At 42.3% G+C, this 23,918-nt stretch overlaps 1 protein-coding gene across 1 annotated transcript in view; it reads left to right on the forward strand.

Moving 5' to 3' along the window:
- The window catches only part of MEP1A (meprin A subunit alpha), a 33,641-nt gene extending 13,882 nt beyond the window's left edge, over positions 1-19,759 (forward strand). Inside the window, 8 exon segments of the mRNA XM_005603976.4 lie at positions 1,329-1,504; positions 5,784-6,005; positions 7,194-7,343; positions 10,121-10,336; positions 13,622-14,092; positions 14,808-14,981; positions 15,505-15,805; positions 18,941-19,759. Of these exon segments, the coding sequence (XP_005604033.1) occupies positions 1,329-1,504; positions 5,784-6,005; positions 7,194-7,343; positions 10,121-10,336; positions 13,622-14,092; positions 14,808-14,981; positions 15,505-15,805; positions 18,941-19,097 (1,867 nt within the window). The 3' untranslated portion in view covers positions 19,098-19,759.
- The last annotated feature ends 4,159 nt before the right edge of the window (positions 19,760-23,918 follow it).

Genomic DNA, 23,918 nt, shown 5'->3' on the forward strand with positions numbered 1-23,918 from the left:
GACCAGAATACCCCAGACCCGTCAGGGCCCTGGTCCCCGAAGCTGGAGGTGAGCTGAGCTCTTTCAGGAAGACAAGGTGGAAGATTCACAGAGTGGCAGAGTTATGGTATTTTTTGCAACTTACACCTTTTTGTTGGGGAGGGATGTTAAAAAAAAACGATAAATAATAAATGCTCCCTCTGGATTATGAATATTTTGCAGAGTAAACTCTGGTTTGGTAATAAAATGCTACTGTCAGAGAGGCAGGAGTTCACCGTGATGTCTGCACAACTCAGCAAATTTACTAAAGATTGTTGAGTTGTATACTTAAAATTGATGAATGTTATGATATGTAAATTATATCTTAATAAAGTTGTTAGCAAATAATTAAGATTTATCTTTGAGTAGAAATCAAATCCATTAGCATGTGATGTTAGCAATCTCGAGAAACAATGGTAGATAAGACAACGCGATTTTTACCAAGGAACTTGCAATCCCTTGGTCGCATTTCAAACTAACAGCAAATCGCTCATCCTGCGGAGCATGGGTTAGAGTATCGATGCTTATTCCACAACTTAAAGCAGGTAAGGGGACAATCTGCAGAAACCTTCAGGTTTGCTAATAGAGGTGGAAAACTGAATTTATGAGAAAAGACAAAAATAATTGGGGAAAAGAGGGCAAGAGTTTACACCATGAGGAATTCAATCTCTGCCAGCAGTGTCCGAGTCCACTGCTTCCTGAGGGAGGTTATGGGTCCTCCTGGCCTGGAGCCCTTCAGAAATGAGTTAGGCAGCCTGCTCTGTGCTGTCATCATGCTACAGATCGGCTTACATCAAATAAATGGGCTGGATTAACTTGCTTTTTTAATGATGTTCTTTTTCATGATCCTAAAATGTACACCTGCTCATTAAAGGAAATTTGGAAATTCATTCAGGTATAAAGGAGAAAATTTAAATCAACCACAGCCACCGCTCAGAGAAAACTTAATATTGTAGTATAAAAGCAATAGCGTTATTCTTTGGAATGCCCTATGATTTTGCGAAGGTGAGGAAGAATGCCAATTTTTACATCTTTCACCTGATGTGTTATTAGGATTACTTTGCCTCTGAGTACACGTACCACCTTTATGATGAACCGTCACTTTTAAAGCCTGCATGACATTCCCTCCAGGGAATGTTGCTTATTTACCCAATCCTTTATGTTGAGCCATTTGCTTATGAGAATGCCTATTGATAATTTCTTTTTTAAATCAAATCTAATTCCCTTCAAATTTTGTGTTCTGGAATCCTGTGAATTACAGCCACTTAAGAATTCTGTAGGAGAAAATTTCCCTCTTCTCCTTTCTAAAGGTGCTGGTCTGAGGTTGGCGACCAACACGTGGGACAGAACATTTCCATTGGCCAGGGATGTGGCTATAAAGCCATCATCGAACATGAGATCTTGCATGCTTTGGGATTTTACCATGAGCAGTCAAGGACTGACCGGGATGATTATGTGAACATCTGGTGGGATGAAATTATTTCAGGTGTGTATGAAACCAAGGTGGTTGGGTGGGATTTGCTATTATCTTTATCTGAGACAACCCTGGGATGACCTGGCCATATCTGTGTGTGGATGGGAGCTTCAGCTTCTCCAGTGGGAACACACACTTTGCTGGATGCAATTTGTTGGCTTCTCCTGTGGACTGTACTGATCCGATCATAACCAATCCCAGATAAGAGTCTCAGGGAATGCTGTATGTTGGTTAACTCAATGTGGGAGTTAACTGAAAGTTAATGAGAAGTTTTTACTTTGTTTCAGTGTTTTCGTTGAAAATCTGTCTAAAATGCTGTCTATTTTCCCATCTGAATTAGTAAAGTGCATTAGGTCTCTGAGGATGTCGGGGTCATTTTTCTGGATGTGAAACCCCATCTAGCTGTAGGAGACTGCATGAGGTTTAGTCGACTGTGTGATGACGCTAAAACACACTCAAGAACTTTTTTGGTGCTTTACCAGGTCAATGATAGGTGTTAAAAATAAAACAAAAAAAAACAACAAAAATGAATACTTCTATCTGAAATTGTACCCCTAATTATGTTAATTCTGGCTAGTAGTCTGAATTCTAGTTAATCAAAATGTGCTGGTCTTTTCATTCTCCTTCCTGAGCACCTCTCTTCCTCTGCCCGCAGCCCATGCTACGCACATGATGACACAGTTTTATTTCACATATTATTATGCAGTAACGTTATTCTAACAATTTCGGCGTTCTTTCATTTTGTTAGACTTCTTTGGACACTGCCATCCTTAATGGTTTGAGACAACTAAGTAGAGTGGCTTTGAGTACGCTAAAACATTATTTATTGAGTAGTTTCCAGTGAGAGAAAAAGTCAATGCTGTGTTTCTGAAGACACCTGAATTTTAATTAGGAATTAGTTGAGGGAGTGGAAAAGCATTATTTTTGGCAGTAATAGATTAATGAAACTTTAATGGATTAAAAATGCCTTAACTATTACCACACATGATTTTCATAAGGCAAGTAACTGCCTGTTTTATTTAGATCCCAATTTCATGTGTGGGTTCACATAGTGCAGGGCATCTCTAACAACTTTATTTTTAGGGACTTGGAAGAACTGGCCATAGTTTAAAATTAAATATGAATGCCCAAAAGACTTCCGCCAGAACTAGCTCATGTTGGAGTGAAGTGGGTGAATGGTTCTCACGTGAGGTGGGGGTGGGGATGGCCAATCGTATCAAAATCACCTGTAAGGTTTCTCAATGTGTGTCTCTCCCAGTACCTCATCTTCTGGTATTTCTATGAATGGGAGTGCTGACGGAAGGAGGGAAACTGTGTGGTTTGTAAAAGCCTAATATGTCAGCAGGACTGGATCCGCACACACACTTCCACCCATCCACCCCTCAACCATGGAGCTAGAGGCCGAGTCATATTCTTTTTTGCCTCCCAGATATGAAATTCACCCAGATATGAAATAACAGATCAAATTTAATGTATTTCTCTCCCGGGGTAATAACTGGGTCTGTGTAGAGAGGTAGGGGAGTGGGAGGTCATAGGTCAAAGACCAAAAGAGTCTCTGTTTGTGAGACTCAAGGCACTATTAGACTTTTTCTGTATTTGTTTAGAGGCCTGAATTTCTTACCTTCCTGCACCTGTACTTGACTCTGCTGAAAATTACACAGGGAAGCAGAAAATATTCACATTTTTAAGTCTTGCAGAGCCTAATGCTTAGTGCTTTTTGGATGGTTTTAGGCCAAATGAAGTTCCCTTTCTCGGAGGGAGCTGACACGTTTGCCAGGGTAGTTTGCAGACTTGCTGAGTCCTGGGTCGAGCATGGGCTACTCAACACGTTTGCTCATCACCTATCTATATTTTCATCAGGTGTAATTCCATATATCTAAATTGCCTGCACTCGCTGGAGAATGGTTCTCAAGTGGGACATCAAATACAATAAAATCATAATCAAGGGCAGTATTATTGCTCAGGGTAATTTATGACTTGTATTGCATCTGATCTTCAGTTGATGGCAATCTTGTTGCTTAACTTACGAACACACTGTACTGGCTATGTAGTTCTCTCCCCAAATCCATCTCCGTTTCTTAAGTTGGAATTGTGTTTTCTGCATCTGTTTCTCTCCACTAAAGAAAAACTCAACTTCTGAAGTCTAGCAGGGGTCTGCAACTCTAGCCCATGGGCCACATCCACTTGGTTTTGTAAATAAAGTGTTACGGGAGCACAGCCGCGTCTCTTTGTTCATGCATTGCCTATGACAGCTTTTGTGCTACGTGGCAGAGTTGAATAGCTGTGACAGAAACCATATGGCTTGCAAAGCCAAAAGTATTCTCTTTCTGACCCTTTACACAACGGGTTTGCCGACAGACCTCTGGTTTACAAGACCGCTCCCTCTTCAAGGCTCTCAGCTGCGAGTTTCCTGAAGGCAGGACCTTGCCTGTCCTGTTCATGGCCAGGGGCCGCCGCCCACCTGGCACAGCTCCCAGTAGAGATTAAGCACAACAAATTAAGCACAAAAATGAATACGTTTTTAAAAATCATTCAAAGCATTAATTTGGTAAAGCACTCTGATAAGAATCCTTGAATAATAAAGAATAAAATAATCTATTCTAACTTGATTCTCTTGAAAGTTAAAGAAAACACATCCAGTGAGTTGAAAGTGCTTTGCTTAAGGTGCCGCCAAGAGTCACCAGGAGACCTCAGACCCAAGCCCTAGTCCTCATACCACCGTGATGCTCTTTATAAATCTGCTCCTCAAATGACATCCTAGGACAAAATGTTCTGGAAGGAGTCGCTTTCCCCCTTCCCTGTTTGGGTCATTTATTTCTTTCAGTCCTGTCCCACCTTTGAAAATGCTTTGATCCCATAGTCTGCATACAATCCCTGTGAGTTGGGAGGATGAAATATGAGTATTTTCGTTTTATAGTTAAAGCAAAGTCTTGCTCAAAGAGGTTCATTGGCTTTTCCAAAAGCATTTGGAGACTCCCTCCCGCACCTGCTGGACCATCCCCCAGGTTGCGCCACGCTTCTTCAGTCCTAAATGTACCTGTATGAAAGCCTTTGGTAGACGATTATATTTTCATCTTTTTAATTTTTATTTTTTTAAATTTTTTTTTTGAGGAAGATTAGCCCTGAGCTAACTACTGCCAATCCTCCTCTTTTTGCTGAGGAAGACTGGCCCTGAGCTAACATCTGTGCCCATCTTCCTCTACTTGATATGTGGGGCACCTACCACAGCATGGCTTTTGCCAAGGGGTTCCATGTCCGCTCCCGGGATCTGAACCGGCTAACCCTGGGCCGCCGAGGAGTGGAACGTGCGCGCTTAACCATTGTGCCACCTGGCCGGTGGCATATTTTCTTCTAATTGATAAAAACAACTGAAGGGGAACTAGAGAAGGAGAAGATCACGAGGACGGAAAGTTATTATTGGAAGAGATATGAACATTCTCATTCAGTTTTCCAACCACTGCTCTAGAAGGAAATTAAAAATCTGTGAACCTCCCATGACTGCAGCTGAAGCAGTCGATGCCTGGTGGCTAGTAGGCGAAAAGAAGAGCCCATCGGTTTCTCATTTCAGCCTTGCACTTTGCAGTACATGTTATCTCACTTGCACTAATCTTGTGAAAATAGTTTCCTTTTCTATTTTGATAGGAAAATAAATTGTTTTCTTCCTATTTTATTCTTCTCTCCATGAGGCTATTTCTGGAACAGAAGGATGTGAGCCTTGATGGACAAGATGCCCCTTTCTTGCCAGCTGCTTACCTTTCCCTCTGCCCCTCAGATTTCCTTTTTCTAACCTGTGGAAGGACTGGCCAGGTACAGAGCCGGCTGAGGTACTTGGCTATTAGCAAGGTGTATCACTCCTGGATATTTTCCTGAATTCAAAAATTCTTGCCAGTTGGAATACCTGCCTCCACTTCGACATTTTACCTTCTCTTTCTGAAAACCGTACACATACACATTCACCCAGAAATATAATGATCTTTGATTTAAATATATACATATATTAAAAATATATAACATGTATATATTTATATATTAATTATAATATATATTTTTAATATTTATTATAATAATTTTATATGCTATTATATCTTAATTCATTATAATATTAATTGGTGAATAGTAATTAATAATATGCATCAATTTTATACATTATGCTAATTATAAATGTGTTAAATATATAAATATATTTAAATCAAAGATACATTGTCTCCTTGTTTTTTGATCTCTGCTTGAGAATCTGGTCAAAGGGGAAATGCTGTGACTGAACAGGACCTGTGGATTCTCTCCTTGACAGGTTACCAGCACAACTTTAACACCTACGATGACAACTTCATCACAGACCTCAACACACCCTATGATTACGAGTCTGTGATGCACTACGGGCCTTTCTCATTTAACAAGGATGCAAGTGTCCCCACCATCACGGCAAAAATCCCTGAGTTCGACTCCATCATTGGGCAGCGCCTGGATTTCAGTGCCGTCGATTTGGAGAGGCTGAACCGAATGTACAACTGCAGTGAGTGCCCCTGGGGCTGAGGATTGGGTGTACAAGCCCCCGCACAGAGTCCTCCAGCCTTGCTGATCTCCTGTGCGCTTCCTTTCCTCTTCGTTCATGTTCTACTTATGGGAAACTACATAACCTTAGTTTCTCTGTCTCTGGAATAGAAAAAATTATAACACCCACCTCACAGGATGGTTATGAAAATCAAATGTGTGGTTGTGTTTTGTAAAGTGGAAGTATTGGATCAACGTAAGGAGCTGTAATTGTCTCATTTCTGTAGCTTCCTTTGGAAGGACGCATTACCATGTAAAGCTCGAGGTCGGTGATAGACTAGAAAGGTTTTTTTCCATGCAAATTTTTTTATCCAGTTTAGTTTTTCCGAGAGTAACCCAATGCTCTGGGATGGCATGTTTTCTAAGATGACCCCATGTTGGAGGAGGTCATCAAGAGGATGTGAACACCAGTTAACCCTTGAGCTAGACCCAGGCGATCTGAGGCTTCTCACCCCTCCCCTGTCCTTAGAATGTACCTTCGCTCGCCATTCTCACAGCTGGAGCCATTTTCAAGGACGCAGCCTTGAGAGAGCAATGTGTTGTTGACAACATCTGGACGGTATATGTGACTGAATCCAGTTAAGACCTCCATATAAAGCCTTAAGATTCTAGTGGGTGGGTGTGGAGAGCTATTCACCATGAGGCTCCCATGAAAAGCCTCATAAGTAAGTTCCCTTGCTTAGGAAACCTGCCACCTACCAATCTGGGGCAGTCTGCCTCTTTCTTCAGTCTCCCCTCCCCTTGTTGGCACCCGGGAAACTCCCGTGGTTGTGAACCAACACCCCACTAGTCTTCAGAGACACATTGTTTAATTCTGTTCAGTACTTATGTGCTGAAGGTCCACTAAATACAAGGCCCAGTACACAGGTACCTTGTTCTTGATCTAAAGGGGTTCGTGGTTGGCATTTATATAGCAAAGCATAATTCTTTTCATCATGTGACTCAGTGAGGTAGGTAGGGCTTCATCTGCGTTTGCAAGTCTCAGATCTAATGGATGAGAATAGGATTTGCATTTGAGAAAAAGTCAAGAAAATGAAAGACTCATGATACTATTGTATCTGAGCAATGAGGTTTTACTGGTCTGAGACATTAGGTATTTGAAATGAGATGCCTTAAGTTTTTAACAAGGTGACAAAAATATCATTTGCAGCCACAACTCACACCCTTTTGGACCACTGTGCTTTTGAGAAGACAAACATCTGTGGGATGATTCAGGGTACCAGAGATGATGTTGACTGGCTCCATGAAGACAGCTCTCAGCCTGAACAAGTGGATCACACGTTGGTGGGACAATGCACAGGTTGGTGAAGGTAGAGCGTAAACAGATTGAGTTGGTTCACCAGGTTCAATTAGGAAATGGCTGTCAACATGTTTTGCCTCCCCTGGAATGTTAGTTATCAAATTTGGAAATTTGAACAAGGACAAAGAACATTTCTCATATCTTATTTATTAACTCAGTAAAAAGCATGCAGGTTCTGGGCATGCAAAAGAAAGATGCACTTAAGCAATGACAAAACTGATACAGCGTATGGTTGATAAGACATGACTTTGTAAATAAGGGTAGTGTACCTGAGCAGTGCCCTCCAATAGAACTATAATGAAAGTCACATATGTAATGTAAAATTTTCTAATAGCTATGTAAAAAAGCTATATTTTATTTAAAATATGTGTATAATAAATAAGCTATGTAAAAAAAATATATTTTATTTAACCCACTATATCCAAAATATTAACATTTGACATGTAATCAATGTTAAAATTATTAATGAGGTACTCCACAATTTTTTATACTAGTTATTTGAAATCTGGTGCGTATTTTACCCTTCTCCCACATCTGAGTTTGGACAGGCTACAGTTCAAGTGCCCAATAGCCACATTTGTTTTGCAGCCGCCATATTGGATAGCACAGCTTCAGACAGCTCCTATATATGGTTTGTATAGTGAAAAAGCCGTAAAGTCAGACAGACCTGGGTTTGAAATCTGCCTCCACTACTTGCTAATGTGACCACAAGAAATTGTTTTCATTGTTGTTGCTTTTTAAGTCTTTGCTTTTATAACCCTCTCTGACCATCAAGATATTGCTGCTTCACAATGAGGATGGAAGGAGATGGTGCGTACAGAGCTTCCTGCTGCAGACCAGCAGCTTCACTCCTTATTTTTTTCCATCTTCCCTTTCTTGTCAGAGGTTCCTTTTTTTTTAATTTCTATTTTAGCATCCTTTTATTATGTGCCTGTCATTGAAATCATCTCTCCTCTGTTTGGAAGCAGTGGGGTTATAGATTATAATTGCGTTTTAAAGACTGGTCTATTACGAAGTCACTTAGTCCGTGCCTGTGTGAGAGATGGTTAGAGTTCCTTCATAAAAGGAACCCAGTTTGTCACTCAGATGCCAGCCACCAGGGAGAAGAATGTCAGAGGTCATAAAACATTGCCACTGTTCCTCTGGCCTTGGCAAAGTTTGAAAGTCTCTGTCACACAGCAGATTATTAAACACATAATTCCAAGTGTCCAAAGGGTGATCGAGGCCTGAAGTTCTCTCTAAATTTCCATCTTTGCCTCTTGTCCAATCTCTCCTGTGGGATTGCTGCTAGGATAATAGTTTCCAGCTAAACAGAAAGGTGATCTTCATTTGGAAGGAACCAGCTAGAACAATGTTCTAGCAACTTAATAGGAAAGGAAAGAACCACACCCTAGAAGAAATATCTAGAAAAGCTTTATCAGGTTAACTTGACCAGCCATTATGCTTCTTCCACAGGAGGCATCTAATGGGATGGTGTTTCCTCTGTCTAGAGAGCACTGGTATTGTTCAGGTAGATGCGCAGACTTGAAGAGCTTGAAGCATAGAAGATACCTCCTATTTGAAACCCAGAGAGATGAATGAACACCTACTTAGTGGCAGAGCCAGGGCAAGAATTCAGGTCTGACTCCAAGACCTGAGTTATTGGACTTGACTTCCCCATTCCAAGTCCACCTGGACAGAATTCCTGAGCAAGGACCACCTGGAGACCATGTGAGCTCGTTTCCTTTAACCCAAGCACTCAGTAATTCATAACACATTTAGAAGAACATGGAAGATAATATAATTTGTCCTGATGTAATATTAAAACCTTGTGATGTTTTTAAGCTTTGTGGAAAGCTTATTTACACATTGATGCTTGCTGCCGATAAGGAAGGCAGGCACCCCATGGGTGAGGCAGGGTGAGGCCGAGAAGCATATTGCCACAATATCTAGAACTGTAGTAGATGCTCACTTCATTTTTACTTTGAGAAATGTTTTCAGTGGAGCATTTGGTAAGAGACTGAGTACTGGAGCAAGTTTAAGTAACTGCTTTATATGCAAAAATTGTTCATTGCGCTTGACTTTGGAAAGCGTGCTGGTTTTCCAAGTAACATATCTGCTTAGCCATCTGCTTGTTTTGGGGGAGACAGTTTTGAGATATCTGAGTTGGGAAAACCCCAGCTCTGGCACAAATGTAGACACTTTCTGCCCTCTTTTTCAGTGCCCTTTCAGGAGAAATCCTCAATTAGTCCCTAATATGCCATGAATGTCCCTTCTTATGACACGGTAAAGATGATTCTTTACCACTGATAATAACTCAGTTATTAGCCTAGAAACAGATGAAACTGAACCCTTGTCATTGGGAATATTTAAAATCCAATTCCTAAACCTTGGGTCCCAGTTTCTTACACAACTAGGAGGCCAGCTCTTTTCTTTGGAATGAATCTCTAGTTTAAACAGTGATGTCAGTGAGGAAAATGGAATTCATCTCACAGACACTAAATTCTGTCAAACTTTGCTTGAAGCCCATATCTCCTGAAGTCAGAGGTATACATTATGCAAGCTTGGGAACGAAGATGATCAAAAGAAGCAGTGGAGAGCTGTGGCTTAGCCAGCGAGTCTGTCCATGGAGACAAACAGAATGTTTACTGACAAACAACCTTTTTATTTTCCCCAGAAGAGGTCTAGCCTTCATTGCCTGGATAATGGCTGTTGTTCACAATTTCACTTTGCTGGGGTCGAGGGCACCCTGTGGTGTGGGCAGCCAGAGATGGGACTTTGGGGTGCTCTCTCCGTAGGTGCCGGCTACTTCATGCACCTCAACACGAGCTCGGGGTCCACAGAAGAGGCAGCCCTGCTGGAGTCTCGGATTCTTTACCCAAAGAGGAAGGAGCAGTGCCTGCAGTTTTTCTACAGAATGACAGGAAGCCCTTCAGATAGACTCGTCGTCTGGGTCAGGAGGGATGACGGCACGGGCAACGTCCGCAAGCTGGTCAAGGTGAAGACCTTTCAAGGTACTTGGAGGGACTGATGCCAGGACTGGTTTGGCTAAAAACCTGAGATCTTGATCCTTCTCCTCCTTCCCCTCCTGCTCTCTTTTCCTCCTTCCCTCCTCTATTCAGTCCTTCGCCACCTCCTCCCACTCTGCCGCCTCCTCTTTCTCCTCTTCCTCCCTTGTCCTCCACCTCCCGTCCTCATCCTCCTCTTCTAAATGCATAATGTCTGGCATGCTTTAACCACTCAATGAATGTTTTGGCCACTCAGAAATCAGAAGAAGCAGTGAGGGTTTAGGTGAGGTTGAAATATACTTTTGTAAGATGCCAATCAGAATATACAAGTCCAATTTTCTCTAGAACTTTGGAGAAAGCCAGGACAGAGAAAATTGTTGACTCAGGAGTGGAGGTTGGAAGGAAAGAGGGAAGCAGGAATCGATGCTGCTGGAGAGGGACTGGTTAAATAGCTTGACCATAAGTGTTTCTGCATCTGTTTCAGAAAACTGAACAATAGCCTTATTTAATACACTGAAGTAACTTGAAGCCTGCTTGTGAAGTTGATGGGAAATAAGCCATTTGTATAAATCAATTTTGTTACCGTCGTTTATATATTGCTAACTTATACTTTATGTATTTCTGTAAGAGAGCGTGAAAATCTTACAGTGCTAAGGTAGGCAGTAGGATGTGAGGGTAGTCTGGCTGTAAATCAAAATCCTGGGTTATAAAGCTAAGTATTTACATTCTTTTGCTGTGGTGGTGGTTCATTCATAACTAGGAAAAGAGAGACACGCTTTCCTATTTTTCCATTCGACAAAGAATTTCTCAAGTTAAAATGAGTCCCAGTAAAGGAAGCATTCTTTGTCAACTTCTAGATGCTGCTGCTGCTCTCGAAGGGTGGAGCCTTCCTTAGAGGCCACACATAAGAACAGATGCCCGATCGTCTCTGCCCAGGCCACTCTGGGGGCCCCCTGGGGACGCCACAGATAACGGTTTCGAGGGGTTCCCTTTTCTGGCTGAAATTTACAGAGCATCTTTATCAAATGGGGGGATGACAGCTAGGCGCCCTTAAGAGCTGAGAATTTGCTATTACCTAGGATTGTAAATATTTAATGAGAAAATGAATTAGAGTCTCAATAATATTGATGGGAGCTATTACTGCTCACTTTCATAGAAAGCTTCAAATATTATCCTCACAAGCATAAACTCAACCAAGCAAATTTCTTATGCTGTCTTAGTTACTTACACTGCTTATGCTTTGAATTCGGTAGAATTCAAGGTGTGTCTCTGTAAGTTCCCTGGAAGTGGCATATGAATGGATTTTTAAAGTAGTACATTCTGATACTGACTTCTCGATGAAACTTTTATCAAAGGTTAGTTGAATACATTTAGTGTTCAGGTGGTATTCAACTTAAGATAGTTGCAACTGTTTTTGAATAGCTTTTAACTTTTGAAAAATGTGTCTTTTAACCAAAATGCTCACATACAAAATATGTCTCTGTGTGCACGTGTATATATATATATATATATATATATATATATATATGTTTATATGCAAACTTACATGCAAAATGTTTGCACATAAATATATGTACACACACACACACGCACGTTTTCAGTGAGGCCAGGATACCCTTAAGAATAACAATTCTGAACTAACAAGGATGAGCTTTGTCTTAAACAATCTCAGTACCGTTTCTTGCCTGCCTGGTACACAGCAGCCCTGTGGGAGCATGTAAATACAACCTTGTTAATGACTTCGTAGATGAGGCCCTGCCCACATGGTAATGGCCCCTCAGGTCTTCCTCTCTGTCCTATGTTCCCACATTCCAACCTCATGGTCAACCCATCTGAAGAAAAAAGGGTACTTAGTCATCAGCAAGAAAGTAATTCTTGTTCTTTTTTCAGAATTCTTATGATCTATAACTCTGCTCGGTAAATAGTTCAAATCTCGTATCTCTGTCCCTATTCTGGACTTTCTGGCACCCATTACATTTCAAGTCCATGTGTCCTCCACTTGGCTGTGGTCCTGTCCCCAGGAGATGACAGTTACATCAGTTTGTATGTTACAGACATGGTCTCCTTCTCCATCTCTCTCCTCTGTGTACATGTACCCTGACCACACAGGCCGTAACCAGCTCTACCCCGGAGAACAGAGCATTTTAGACCTGTCTCTTGAAGTCGTCCTTAGAGAGAATCACCCAGAGCAAAGGGAGATAAAAGGACTTTTGAGTTTGGGGGAAAGTACAGCTCTGTGAGTAGATTTCTGGTTACAACACGCAGAAAGAGGAAAAAAGACCTTTTCAAAGCCCTCTGGCAACTTGTATTTCAGATTAAACTTCTGGAACGCTCGTCTGTGTGAATTCATTTTAGGCAGCATGATTCCCTCTGGCGATGTCACATTTTTCTTCACCTCTCTAAGCCCAATGCTAGGGCTCCCCCTGGGCACAGTATCAAAGTGGGGCGGATCCTCGGGGAATTCTCCGTTTCTCTGGCCCGGCGGCTTTCTCTCCTCAGTCTCACAGGCTCCTTTCTGGCTTCTTACGCTGTCCAGCCCAGGATCCCATGTTCTAGGACAAGCTTCTCACTTCTTCCCTCGGCTCTTTATTCAAAATTCCTACTTCCAGTTCAGTCTCAGGAAAAAGCAAGTAGATCTAAATTTCACTGGAATGTGGATATCTGGTTGGTGGTAACTCTATTTGGATTATTTGTTTTTTAAAAGAGGAGGAAGCCCCTACTTGGTAGAATTTCAGATAATATGAGGAAGATAAAAACTTGGATGTTAGGGTTTGAGTCAGTTTTGGGTAGGGGAGGTCCAGCTGGTCTTGTAAGTTATCATTTTCTCTACGGCCTTCCATATTTCTCTCTGGCATTAAGTCATTGGTCAGACTCCGTGAAATTGCCATTATTTGGCTTTTGGCTTACAAAATGACTATTTTATATGGTTCAGCCTAATTCTTGGGTATTTAGGGCTAATGTTAGGGGATGGAGTACATTAATACCATTAAACCCAGGTAGAAATCCAGAATCTGTGGAATTAAATGATAATGGAAAACACATTCATGATTAAATCGGAATACGAATTTTAAAATAAGTCATAATGTGTCATTTTTTAAGCTATTTTCCCTTACTAGACATGTGATTTTGGAAAAGTCCCTTACCCAGTTTATCACAGTACCTATCTCCCAGGACTGCTGGGAGGACTGCATGAGCTAATTCATGGAAAGCACGTGGCGTCGTACCAGGTTCATAGTAAGTGCTCAATAAATGTCGGCCAAAGTTGTCACTCTCCTTATTCTGTGTCCTCAGGAGACAGCGACCAAAATTGGAAAATTGCCCATGTGACACTCAGAGAGGAAAAGAAGTTTCGCTACCTTTTCCAGGGCACAAAAGGTGACCCCCAGAACTCGAATGGGGGAATTTACCTGGATGACATCACTCTGACTGAAACCCCATGCCCCACAGGGGTTTGGACAGTACGGAATTTCTCCCAGGTCCTTCAGAACACCGTCAAAGGGGACAGGCTCCTGAGCCCTCGATTCTACAATTCAGAGGGATACGGTTTTGGGTTGACCTTATACCCTCATGGAACAAACTCCAGTAGCTCTGGCTACATAAGACTTGCATTTCACCTGTGCAGTGGGGAGAATGACGCTATCCTGGAGTGGCCAGTGGAAAACAGACAAGTGATAATAACAGTACTTGACCAGGAGGCTGATGTCAGGAATAGAATGTCCTCAAGCATGGTGTTCACTACCTCCAAGTCCCAGACATCTTCAGGTAGGTGGTTCTAAGATCTGCCCCTCAACCTGGAAGGGCCAACAGATGCGATTCTCCTCTGTGTGAGAGAGATTAATGTTCCTCTCACATTTCCTCCGTGGGCGTATCAGTACCAGTCACATTGGAGCGTTAAGTTAAAATTTTCAATGTCAGCTTCCTTCTCTTTTCTGAATTCACTCATCCAGCATCTTTTAAGGACCTGCAATGTGCCAAACTCTATGCTGGGTACTTCGAATACAGGCAAATCAGGCAATTCCTCCTTTACTGAGCTCAGTCTAAGTGAGAAGATAGATACTGCCAATCATTGATCAAATACACAGAATTTCCTAGGCTCTGTGCAGAACTAATGCACTAACTCCTAAAATATTACTGATCACCCCTATGTTCATGAAACAAACTTGCATCAAAAAAGGAATGGGCAGACTTTTTTTTTTCCAGGTAAAGATCCTTAAGCCTTAAAAGAAAGAAACTATTGGTGTTCGTCCCTCTTCACTGAGGAGGTCACTCAGGAGGGGACAACTGACCATTCAGAGCTGTGGTTCTCTGCCTCTCCCCGCTCCCAATTCTGAGTTTTAATTCTCCAGAAAGAGTAAATAACCTGATTTTTTCCAACATATTTTTTTCTGGCGAATGAAGCTCTATAAACTCATTAAGACAAACTGGAAAGCGAAGTATAAAGACATAGTGTGATTTGATGTTGTCTATAACTTTGCAGCGATAAATGGCTCCGTCATCTGGGACAGGCCGTCCGTTGTGGGGTCCTACTATAGCGACTGTGACTGTTTTAGAAGCATCGACTTGGGCTGGAATAGTTTCATGTCCCACCAAATGCTAAACAGGAGGAGTTTTCTTAAAAATGATGATCTTATACTTCTTGTGGACTTTGAAGGTACTCTTGCTGGTCTTCCTGAATAAATAACCTCATGTTCTGGATGTTCTATCGATTTTACATTGATTTTTAAACAATTCAGGGAGGGTGGACATCTTTTGGGAAGACTAGGTTAAAAAAAAGATGTGTTCTAAGAGAACCACATTTTACTCTATTGCTCAAAGACTCATATCTCTGCTTTAATTATCCTTGGGAGAAACTAAAATGTTAGTGTCACCCTTTTTTGATAATTTATCAAATATGACAGTTCACTGACTTCAGTTGAGTTTCAATCAGTCTACTCATGCTTACTTTACACTCCTTTTTTCAAGTTAAATAAATAAAAATGTGAATGGACTACGTTAAAAACAAAAATAGCTAGCATTATGAGAATCAGCTGGATTCAAAACCACTTTTCCAGTCACTAAAGCTGATGTCCATGGGGAACAGAGGTGGCCTGGGGAACTGTCTCCAGAAGTGGAAGTTAATTGTAGTCAGCTATTAATCTTAGCTCTTTCTCACCACCTTTGTCTCTTTCCTCAAGATATCACCCATCTTAACCAGACTGAAGTTCAAGCTAAAGACAGCAGGATGATTCCCCAAGGCCTCATTCTCCAAGGCCAGGAGCAGCAAGCCTCAGAAGAAGGTTCTGGAAAGGCCTTGTTAGAGAAGGCCCTACCTGACAGCCTGGACCAGGGGCAGTCCGGCCGACAGAAGCGGTCAGTGGAGAACACAGGCTCCCTGGAGGACCACAACTGGCCACAGTACTTCGGAGACCCGTGTGACCCAAACCCGTGCCAGAATGAAGGCATCTGTGTGAACGTGAAGGGGACGGCGAGCTGCAGGTAGGCTCTGTGGCCAGAGGGAGGCAGGCAGTGGGTCAGCATATGTGAGCCCAGTATTTGCGTAACACTGACAAAAAAGACACTGCTCTTAGGTTAGGGCAACAACATAATGTGATTCGATGTTGACCCCATCAGATGGTCAGCTGGACGTGGCTGTCCTTGACTCCACAAAGCTGTGCCCTGAATCGGGGGGCTCATGCTGTCAGGGCACAACAGGAGTCCTGCCAGGGCAGAGGAGTCCCAAATCTCTTGTATCTTGACTTTTATTCCTTTCCCACCTCTGGGGCATTGCCAACAACATCTTCAATGTTGTTGGGGTTTCTGACTCCACTGCAGTGCTCCCAAACGACCCAGAACTTTTAGCCCAGGGACTTCATGCTCCATGACCTGCCACAGTGGGACTCAGGGCCAAGTGTCCATCTTCACTGACTGCCAATTTTATTACTAGTTATTAATTATTATTTCTGTTGTCTGTTAATTCCTTTTTTTAATTATTATCATAGTTATGTTTTCAGTATTGGTAATAAGAATGATACATTTTGACTGTCTGCCATGTGCCACAGGCTCTCCTGAGAAGGTTACATGCATGATCTAAATTATTCCCCACAGTCACCCTATGACATAAGGGTCCTTCTTGTCCCCATTTAGTACATAAGGAGGTTGAAGCTAAGAGAGGTTAAGAAATTTGTCTAAAATCGCCCAGATGGTAACTACTAGAGCTAGGACTTGCATCTAAGCCTGTCTGTCTGCACAGTTCACTATGTTTAATCGTTCTTTTTATAATGTTTGCTAGTTGCATAAAAATATTTCATGAAAGGATGTATGTGATGAGAGAAGTGTCAGTTATAGTTGACAGAATAGTAGCAGATGGAGGAACCGTTCTATTTGGCTCAGAATATCTACATTTCTTATGAGTTCTTTCCGATTTCCACTTTGTTTCTTCTTTTTTTAACTTTTATTTTGAAATAATTTTGGATTTAGGGATATGTTGCAAAAATGCTACAGAGTTCTCATATCCTAATGTTGACATCTTACCATAGTACAATTAGCAAAGCCATGACGTGACCGTTAACTAAACAAAATACTATTAACAATAGTATTAGCTAAACTACAGATCTTATTGAGATTTCCTCAATTTTTCCAGAAGACGTCTGTTTTCTGTTCTAGGATCCAATACAGGACACCACATTACATTTAGTTTTCACATTTTCTTGGCTTCTTCCAATTCTTCAGTCTTTCCTTGTCTTTCCTGACCTTGACACTTTTGAAGAGTACTGGTCAGTAATTTTGTAAACTGTTCCTCAGTTTGGGTTTAGCTGATGTTTTCTCGTGATTGTATCGAGGATGTGCATTTTTGGCAAGAATGGCAAAGATGAGATGTGCCCTTCTCAGTGTATCCTGTGAGCGTAACTGGTGTTAATATCTGTTACCACTGGTGACACTAACCTTGATCACCTGTCCAAGAGGTGTCACCATTCCTCACTCTAATTAACATATTTCTTGGGAGAGACTCTTGGAGATCATGCAGACATCTTGCTTTTCCTCAAATCCTCACCCACTAATTTCAACACCCATCGCTGGATCCTGCTCCCAAAATCACTGTAACATACTAAAGGTGATTTTCTATTTCTTCGCCCCCCTCTTCGTTCATTAAGTGAAATGCTTCTATAAAGAATAATTGTCCCATCCTCCCCATTCATTTATCCATGCAATTATATATTTATAGCACTAAGGATGCATAAATGTGTATTTTATTCTATGGGTGATATTTCAGTAGGACCTTTATTTATTTTGTTGCTCATACTGCTCTAGCTTTGGCCTTTTTAGTTTTTCCAGATTGACTCCTGTGCACTTTCGACATGCACTCATCCTTTCATGAACGTGATCTTACTTTCCGGCACCATAGGATGTTCCAGGCTCATTTTTCGTTTTCCCTTCCCCAGCCCGGGAATCAATCACTTTTCCGAAGAGCCCTGGTTCTTTTTATTGGAAAATGCCCGCCTTGTCTCTTGAGGGACCCACAGCTGTGGGTCTGCACCTCTTGGCTAATAGGTTCTTGGGTGGCAGATTTCAGTTGTTCCCTGACTGGCTTCATCCTTCCCAGGGTAAGGAAGGCCAGGGCTTTCCACCCATGTGTCAGTCTCTACTTGGCCAAATTATTCTTCTCCCACAAACCGATAGCTTGGAGTTTGTGGAACATGTTCCTCTAAGGTAAGACTAGAGAATATAATTAAACTACCTTTGGAGGGAATTGGGCCAGAAAAAAATTGAACAGATTTGCTATTACTCACTGATTTTTAAGGAGCCAATTCCTAGACTAAAGATGAGGACTTTAAAGGTAAAATAGTTCCAGGATTAGTAAAACGAGGGCTCGACTTCTGATCCTCTCATTCTGCTCTGTGAGTAGACTGCCCTAGGAACGTTGTTTGAAACAAAGGCCAGAACTGTTCCAGTGGAAGGGACGAAACACTGCACTCGGTGCCTTGGTTCTAAGATTAGTTGGTCTTTATATCACGTAACATTTTAAAAAACAGGAACGCCAAAGCATGGCCATTAGGTGCCTGCTGTGTGCCAAAAACCGACTGATAGACACAATGTGCTCGTTATCTCATGTGAACTTCAGGGCAATTTGCGAGATAGGCGGCAGTATGCTCACCTGAGAGCAACACTTTAATTGACATTGTCTAGAAGTTTTCAAGCTGCAGCTAATGCGCTGAGTCAGACTCTACCTGGAGAATTTCCCCTGAGGCTTACAATCCCAGCCAGTGTCAGGCAACAGTCTTTGAGAGCTCCAAAACTTTCTTCTGCACGTTGCCCGTGGTGGCCAAGAGGTCTGGAGACAGACCTCCCGGGAGTAGATTTCAAGTGTGAAACACTTACTAACCATGCGACCTCGAGCAAGTTATTTAACCTTTCTGTGAAATGAGGATGATGAGAACGGCCTGGTAACAACCACCACCTCAAAGGGTATCAAAGGACTCACTTAACTGACTCATACAAAGCACTTCGAATGGGGCGAGGCCCGTGGATGGCTCAGTAAGTGCTTCCTGCTTTTATTGCCATGTTGGTGCTTGTCATTGAAAAGCCCTCGAGGATCCATGACTCCCACACTCTCCCTGTGTCCTGTTCCCCCAGGTGCACCTCTGGTCACGCCTTCTTCTACACGGGGGAGCACTGTCAGGCCATGCAGATGCAGGGCAGCATCTTGGGCCTGATGATTGGAGGCACAGCTGGCGTGGTCTTCTTAACTCTCACCATCATCTCCATCCATTCTGGAAGGCGAAGGCAGTGACCCACCTCCTGATGCTGGCCAAAATGCAGAAGCGCCCCCTCCACTCACAACTTCCCTTTCTGTGCTCAGCACAGTTTAGAGTGGTTCTCATTGGCTTTGCTTTGAATAGGCCTCTGAGGACCAAGGCCTTCAGCCTCACGTGTGACCGTAATGGTTTTCCTTCCTCCGCTATGGTGCTGTTACCCTGGGATGTACTCGGAATATATCTGGTGTGTCCTGTGACAACGTTCATTACATTTCTTTGTGAATCACTTATCTAATCACCTGTCTTTCCTATAGACTGTAAGCTCCATGCGGGCAGGTCCTCATTTACCGCACTAGCCCCAGGGCCAGAAACGTACTCAGTTGGCACATGTGGGCTCTCAACACAAGTGAATGAGTGAACCAATAATTGAATGAATAACTAAGATAGAGAACCTCTCTCATTTCTACTGCAGACAAGACACGCAGAATGAAACTCAAATGTTGTTTGTAATAGAATCAAGTACTTGTTTTTCATCAGACACAATAGTGCTATTACTCTTTGAAGGTCTTGTGTGTTAAAGGATTTCAAATAAAGACTCCTCCTGGCAACAGGACTTCATGGCATTTACCTTCCTCCTCCTCTGATTCCAAGGAAAGGTCTTTAATAAATTCAATAAAAATTTCATCTGGCAATAAAAGCAGCAAAGTGTATTTGTCCAGTATTGTATGTAAGTTTGTGTGTGTGTGGAGGGGGGAGGAGGAGAGATGTCCAAAAGCTCTTTTTCAGATATTTTTTAAGTTTTAAAGTATATTTTATATACTATTCATATATTAACAAACTGAAAGTATCTGGTAGAAGAGAATTTTACAGAAGTATTTTTAGGTACACATTCTTTCCAAAGGAGATAAAATCTGGCGGGAGCAGGACAGTTCCAAGATAGTTCAAGTCAAAGGAAAGCTGAGGTTCCCATCCCCCCATCAGCACAAGCCCCCCAAAAGAGGGCTCTGGAAGTTAACTGAAGGAAAAGTTTCAACGAGCCTGAGCGGTCCAGGCTCCAGGTTACCAGCTTCCTAAGTCTAAACTTCATGGCCATTCTGGAAACAAGCATAAGGGATTAAGAAGAGCCCCTTTAATGCAAAGGTGGGAGAAGAGTTTGTAGCAGGTACAAACAACTCCCCCCTCGGGTGCTGACTCTCAAGCCTGAGGCGCATCAGTATCTCCGGGAGGGCTGGTTAAAATGCAGATGGAGGGCACCACCCTCAGAGTTTCCGATTCAGTAGGTCTGGCGTGTAGTCTTTGTTGTTATGTGCCATGGAGTGGTCGCCAACTCCTGGCAACCCTATGAATGAGTGATGTCCACAATTTCTCGTCCTCAACAGCCCTACTCAGCTTCTGTAGACTCAGGCCTATGGCTTCCTTTATGGAGTCAACCCATCTCATATTTGGTCTTCCTCTTTTCCTACTGATTTCTACTTTTCCCACCATTATTGTCTTTTCTGAAGAATCCTGTCTTCTCATGATGTGCCCAAAGTAGGACAGCCTCGATTTTATTATTTTTGCCTTATTTCAGGCTTAAGTTTAGGCTTAATTTGCTCGGGGACCCACTTGTTCGTCTTTCTGGCAGTCCCAGGGTAGCTGTGGAGCTCTCCTCCAACACCACATCTCATTTGAGATAATCAATTGCAGTCATTGCTGTCTTCTCCCAATAAGATAGTGTCATCTGCGTATCTTAGATTGTTGATGTTTCTTCTAATTTTCACTCCTCCTTCATCTGAATCGAGCCTAATTTTTCATGTGATACATTCTGCATACAGATTAAACAGATAGGGAGATAAATGTACCCTTGGCTGACACCTTTGCTTATAGGAAATCATTCTGTCTCTCCCTGTTCTGTCCCAACAGTGGCTTCTTGTCCACAATACCGGTTACTCATCAGGATGATCAAGCACTGAGGCCTGCCCATCTGTCAGGGCAGCCCCTAGCTTTTCATGATCCACACAAAGGCTTTATTGTAGTCTATAAAACATAGACTAACCTTCTGAAATTCTTTGGAGCACTCCAGTAGTCAATGAATAATCGCAATTACATCTCGTGTGCCTCTTCCTTTTTGAAATCCAGCTTGCACATCAGGCATTTCTTGCTCCGTAAGGTAAAAGCTTTCGCTGCAGCACGTTGAGCATCACTTTTCTTGCATGGGTCTAAGAATTCGCATCTCTAAGTCCCCAGATGATGCTGATGCTGCTGGACCCAGAGCATACTCTGAGAACTGCTGCTCTAGTGGTTGGAAAATGGATTTGGAAGTCAGGCACCCTGGCTGCAGGCCTGGACTGACCATCTAAGTAGCTGTGCAACTTTAGTAAAATCACTTAAGCTCTTGATCTTAGTTTACTAATCTGCCAGATGGAAGTAATAGTTGACCACTTCCTCCCACTTCATCTTAACACCTACAGCATTGCAGAGCAATAAAATGGGATCATTATTGAGAACATATTTTGTAGTTAAGAACGTATGCAAATATTGCTGTTAAATTTTCAGACTAGACGAGAAGCCATGCAGCCACCAGTCCAGTCTTCTATCTCCAAAGACCAGATTGGAAATAAACTCCAGCTTTGCTTCTCCTCGTGCTTCACAGCCCGGTAAACCCATGACCGACTTCACAGCTAGCCCCAGAAAAGCTCATTCCCTCCACACGCTCTCGGTGTGTCACCTTGGGAGGGACCTCCAGGCATCGCTGTTGCTGCTGTTGTTTCCTTTCGTTTATTAGAAGGAAACATGCCCTTGTCCATGCCTTGTTTAGACCTGGTCCAGCTCAGAGGGAGAGGCCCCCATCCCCTACCAAGGGCAACATTCTTTGTACACATGAACTCTCTCCAGAGGAAGCAGAAGCCCAAATTTCAAGGGTAATCTAGTATTCTGCTCTAGTACTAGAAATTAAAACTGCTAGGTCAAACGAATGATAAGGAGGTACCAGACTGAGGGTAAGACGTTTTGATATTTGTCTATAGGTTCTCAGCTCTGGCAGCATCCCTACTGCCTAGGTGCGTCTCTGTTGATAACTGATGGTCAGCTCTGTTCATTGGCTCATCATAGATCAGACATTGTATTGAGTTTTTCTTTGAGTCTGAAGACCTCAATCCTTCCAGGAGGATTCGCAGATACTTTATACTTTTGAGGTGTTGAGGTGGTGAGGGAGGAGTAAGCATGTGTGATGGGCATGGGCTTCGAGAAACAAGCATCTTGTCATCTCTTGGCAGTGTGGGATTTGGGATTTAGGTGAGCAACGTGAAAATATTGGAAATTCTCTCTGTATCTGGGCCCTTGTATTCCTTGGTCTTACCCGCTGGGAGTGAGTCAGAGCAATTTGAAAGCCTGAAAATGTCTCACGCCTCCTCCCCACTATCCCTTTTCCTGACTCCTCTGGCTCATTTCCTTCTGTGAACTGACCTGAGCCAATCTGGCCATTCACAAATGTCAAGGTCTTTAGGTAACATTTGGAGCCTGTGATAATTGGAAGGAGTGGGAACTATAACTCCCTCTCCCACAATGTTAAAATGAATCAAGATTCTAAATTCTGCCACATACTTACATATTTATTAGCTATCGAGCCCCCTTAAAGTCATCCAGCCTGTTTCGTAAGTATAGTGAAGTCTCTGATCTGTGATTTTAGGCTCTCCAGCAAACATCTTAGATTACAGGTTCATTCTAAGCGTGTGCAAACTAATAATCCGAAGGCCAGGATCAGACAACTCTCTACCCCAAGGGCTCTCAACAACTGCACTGTTGGTATTTTGAACCAGATATTCTTTGTGGGAGGGGCCGCTCTGTGCCTTGTAGGATGTTAGTCACATCCTGGCCTCTGCTCACTAGATGACCGTAGCGCCACCTCTCCAGTTGTGACAGCCAAAAATGTCTGTGGATGTTGCCAAGTTCCCCTGGGGGCAAAGAACCACTGGTGTAATTGGATCAGCCACTGGAATATTCTATTAAGTGAGGGAAACCAGGACCAAATAGAGTACTAGTCTAAGATTCTACCCTCCCCCAAAAAAGTTAGTCCACTGGGCCTGCTAAAGTTTTGTACCTATAGCTGTTTGATAATTCCATTTCACCAACGTAGAGATGATTTCTAGCATCCTTTACCCTAATAACAAACCCTCTGGTGTGGCTGGAGATAGCAATATTTAAAAGTTTCTGACATAGATATTTCTGCAGTACAGACTTTTGATTCGAATCCTTCAGGGCTAACTACCACTCGACTGTTTCAGAGGACTTTGACTAGTATCTAACCTCCTCTGGGCGTGGATTCCAGTCAATCTGCACACTACATCCAGTGTAATGGTGACATTGATGTATTTCCAAACAAATTATAAGCAATCGAACACCTCCCCCTCTCGAGCTTCTCCTTCCTGATGAATTATATCATCCGCTTCATGGCTTTAAGGAAACTTAGGGATCCTGAAGTTCAACTCTGGTATTTGAGTAAACTAAGGAGATTCTAGAGAAAATGGGTACCTTAGGCAGGTCAAAGGGCCACTTAATAGCAGGGTCTGTTGTCCTCTTGTGATCGCCAGGGAAGTTTAACAAGATCATTGGTTTGTTTGGGGGGGGCAATGAGATGTAAGCTAATCTACATCTGACACTATATAAAGGTTTTTTTTGCTTGGTTTTCTTTGTTATGGGTATCATTTTATGTCTAATTAGTCAGCCACTCACATGGCTATGTGTTTACCAATATGGCTAAAACAACTTTCCTCTGTTAGTTTTAATATAAACTTAGTATATTTTTCCAAAATCTTCAGGCAAAGTTAATTTTCAAAAAAATGCATTATGTTTATTCTATAGCTCTGAGTACTGTTTTG

This window comes from Equus caballus, chromosome 20, assembly GCF_041296265.1.
Source record: "Equus caballus isolate H_3958 breed thoroughbred chromosome 20, TB-T2T, whole genome shotgun sequence".
NCBI classification, from domain to species: Eukaryota; Metazoa; Chordata; class Mammalia; order Perissodactyla; family Equidae; genus Equus; species Equus caballus.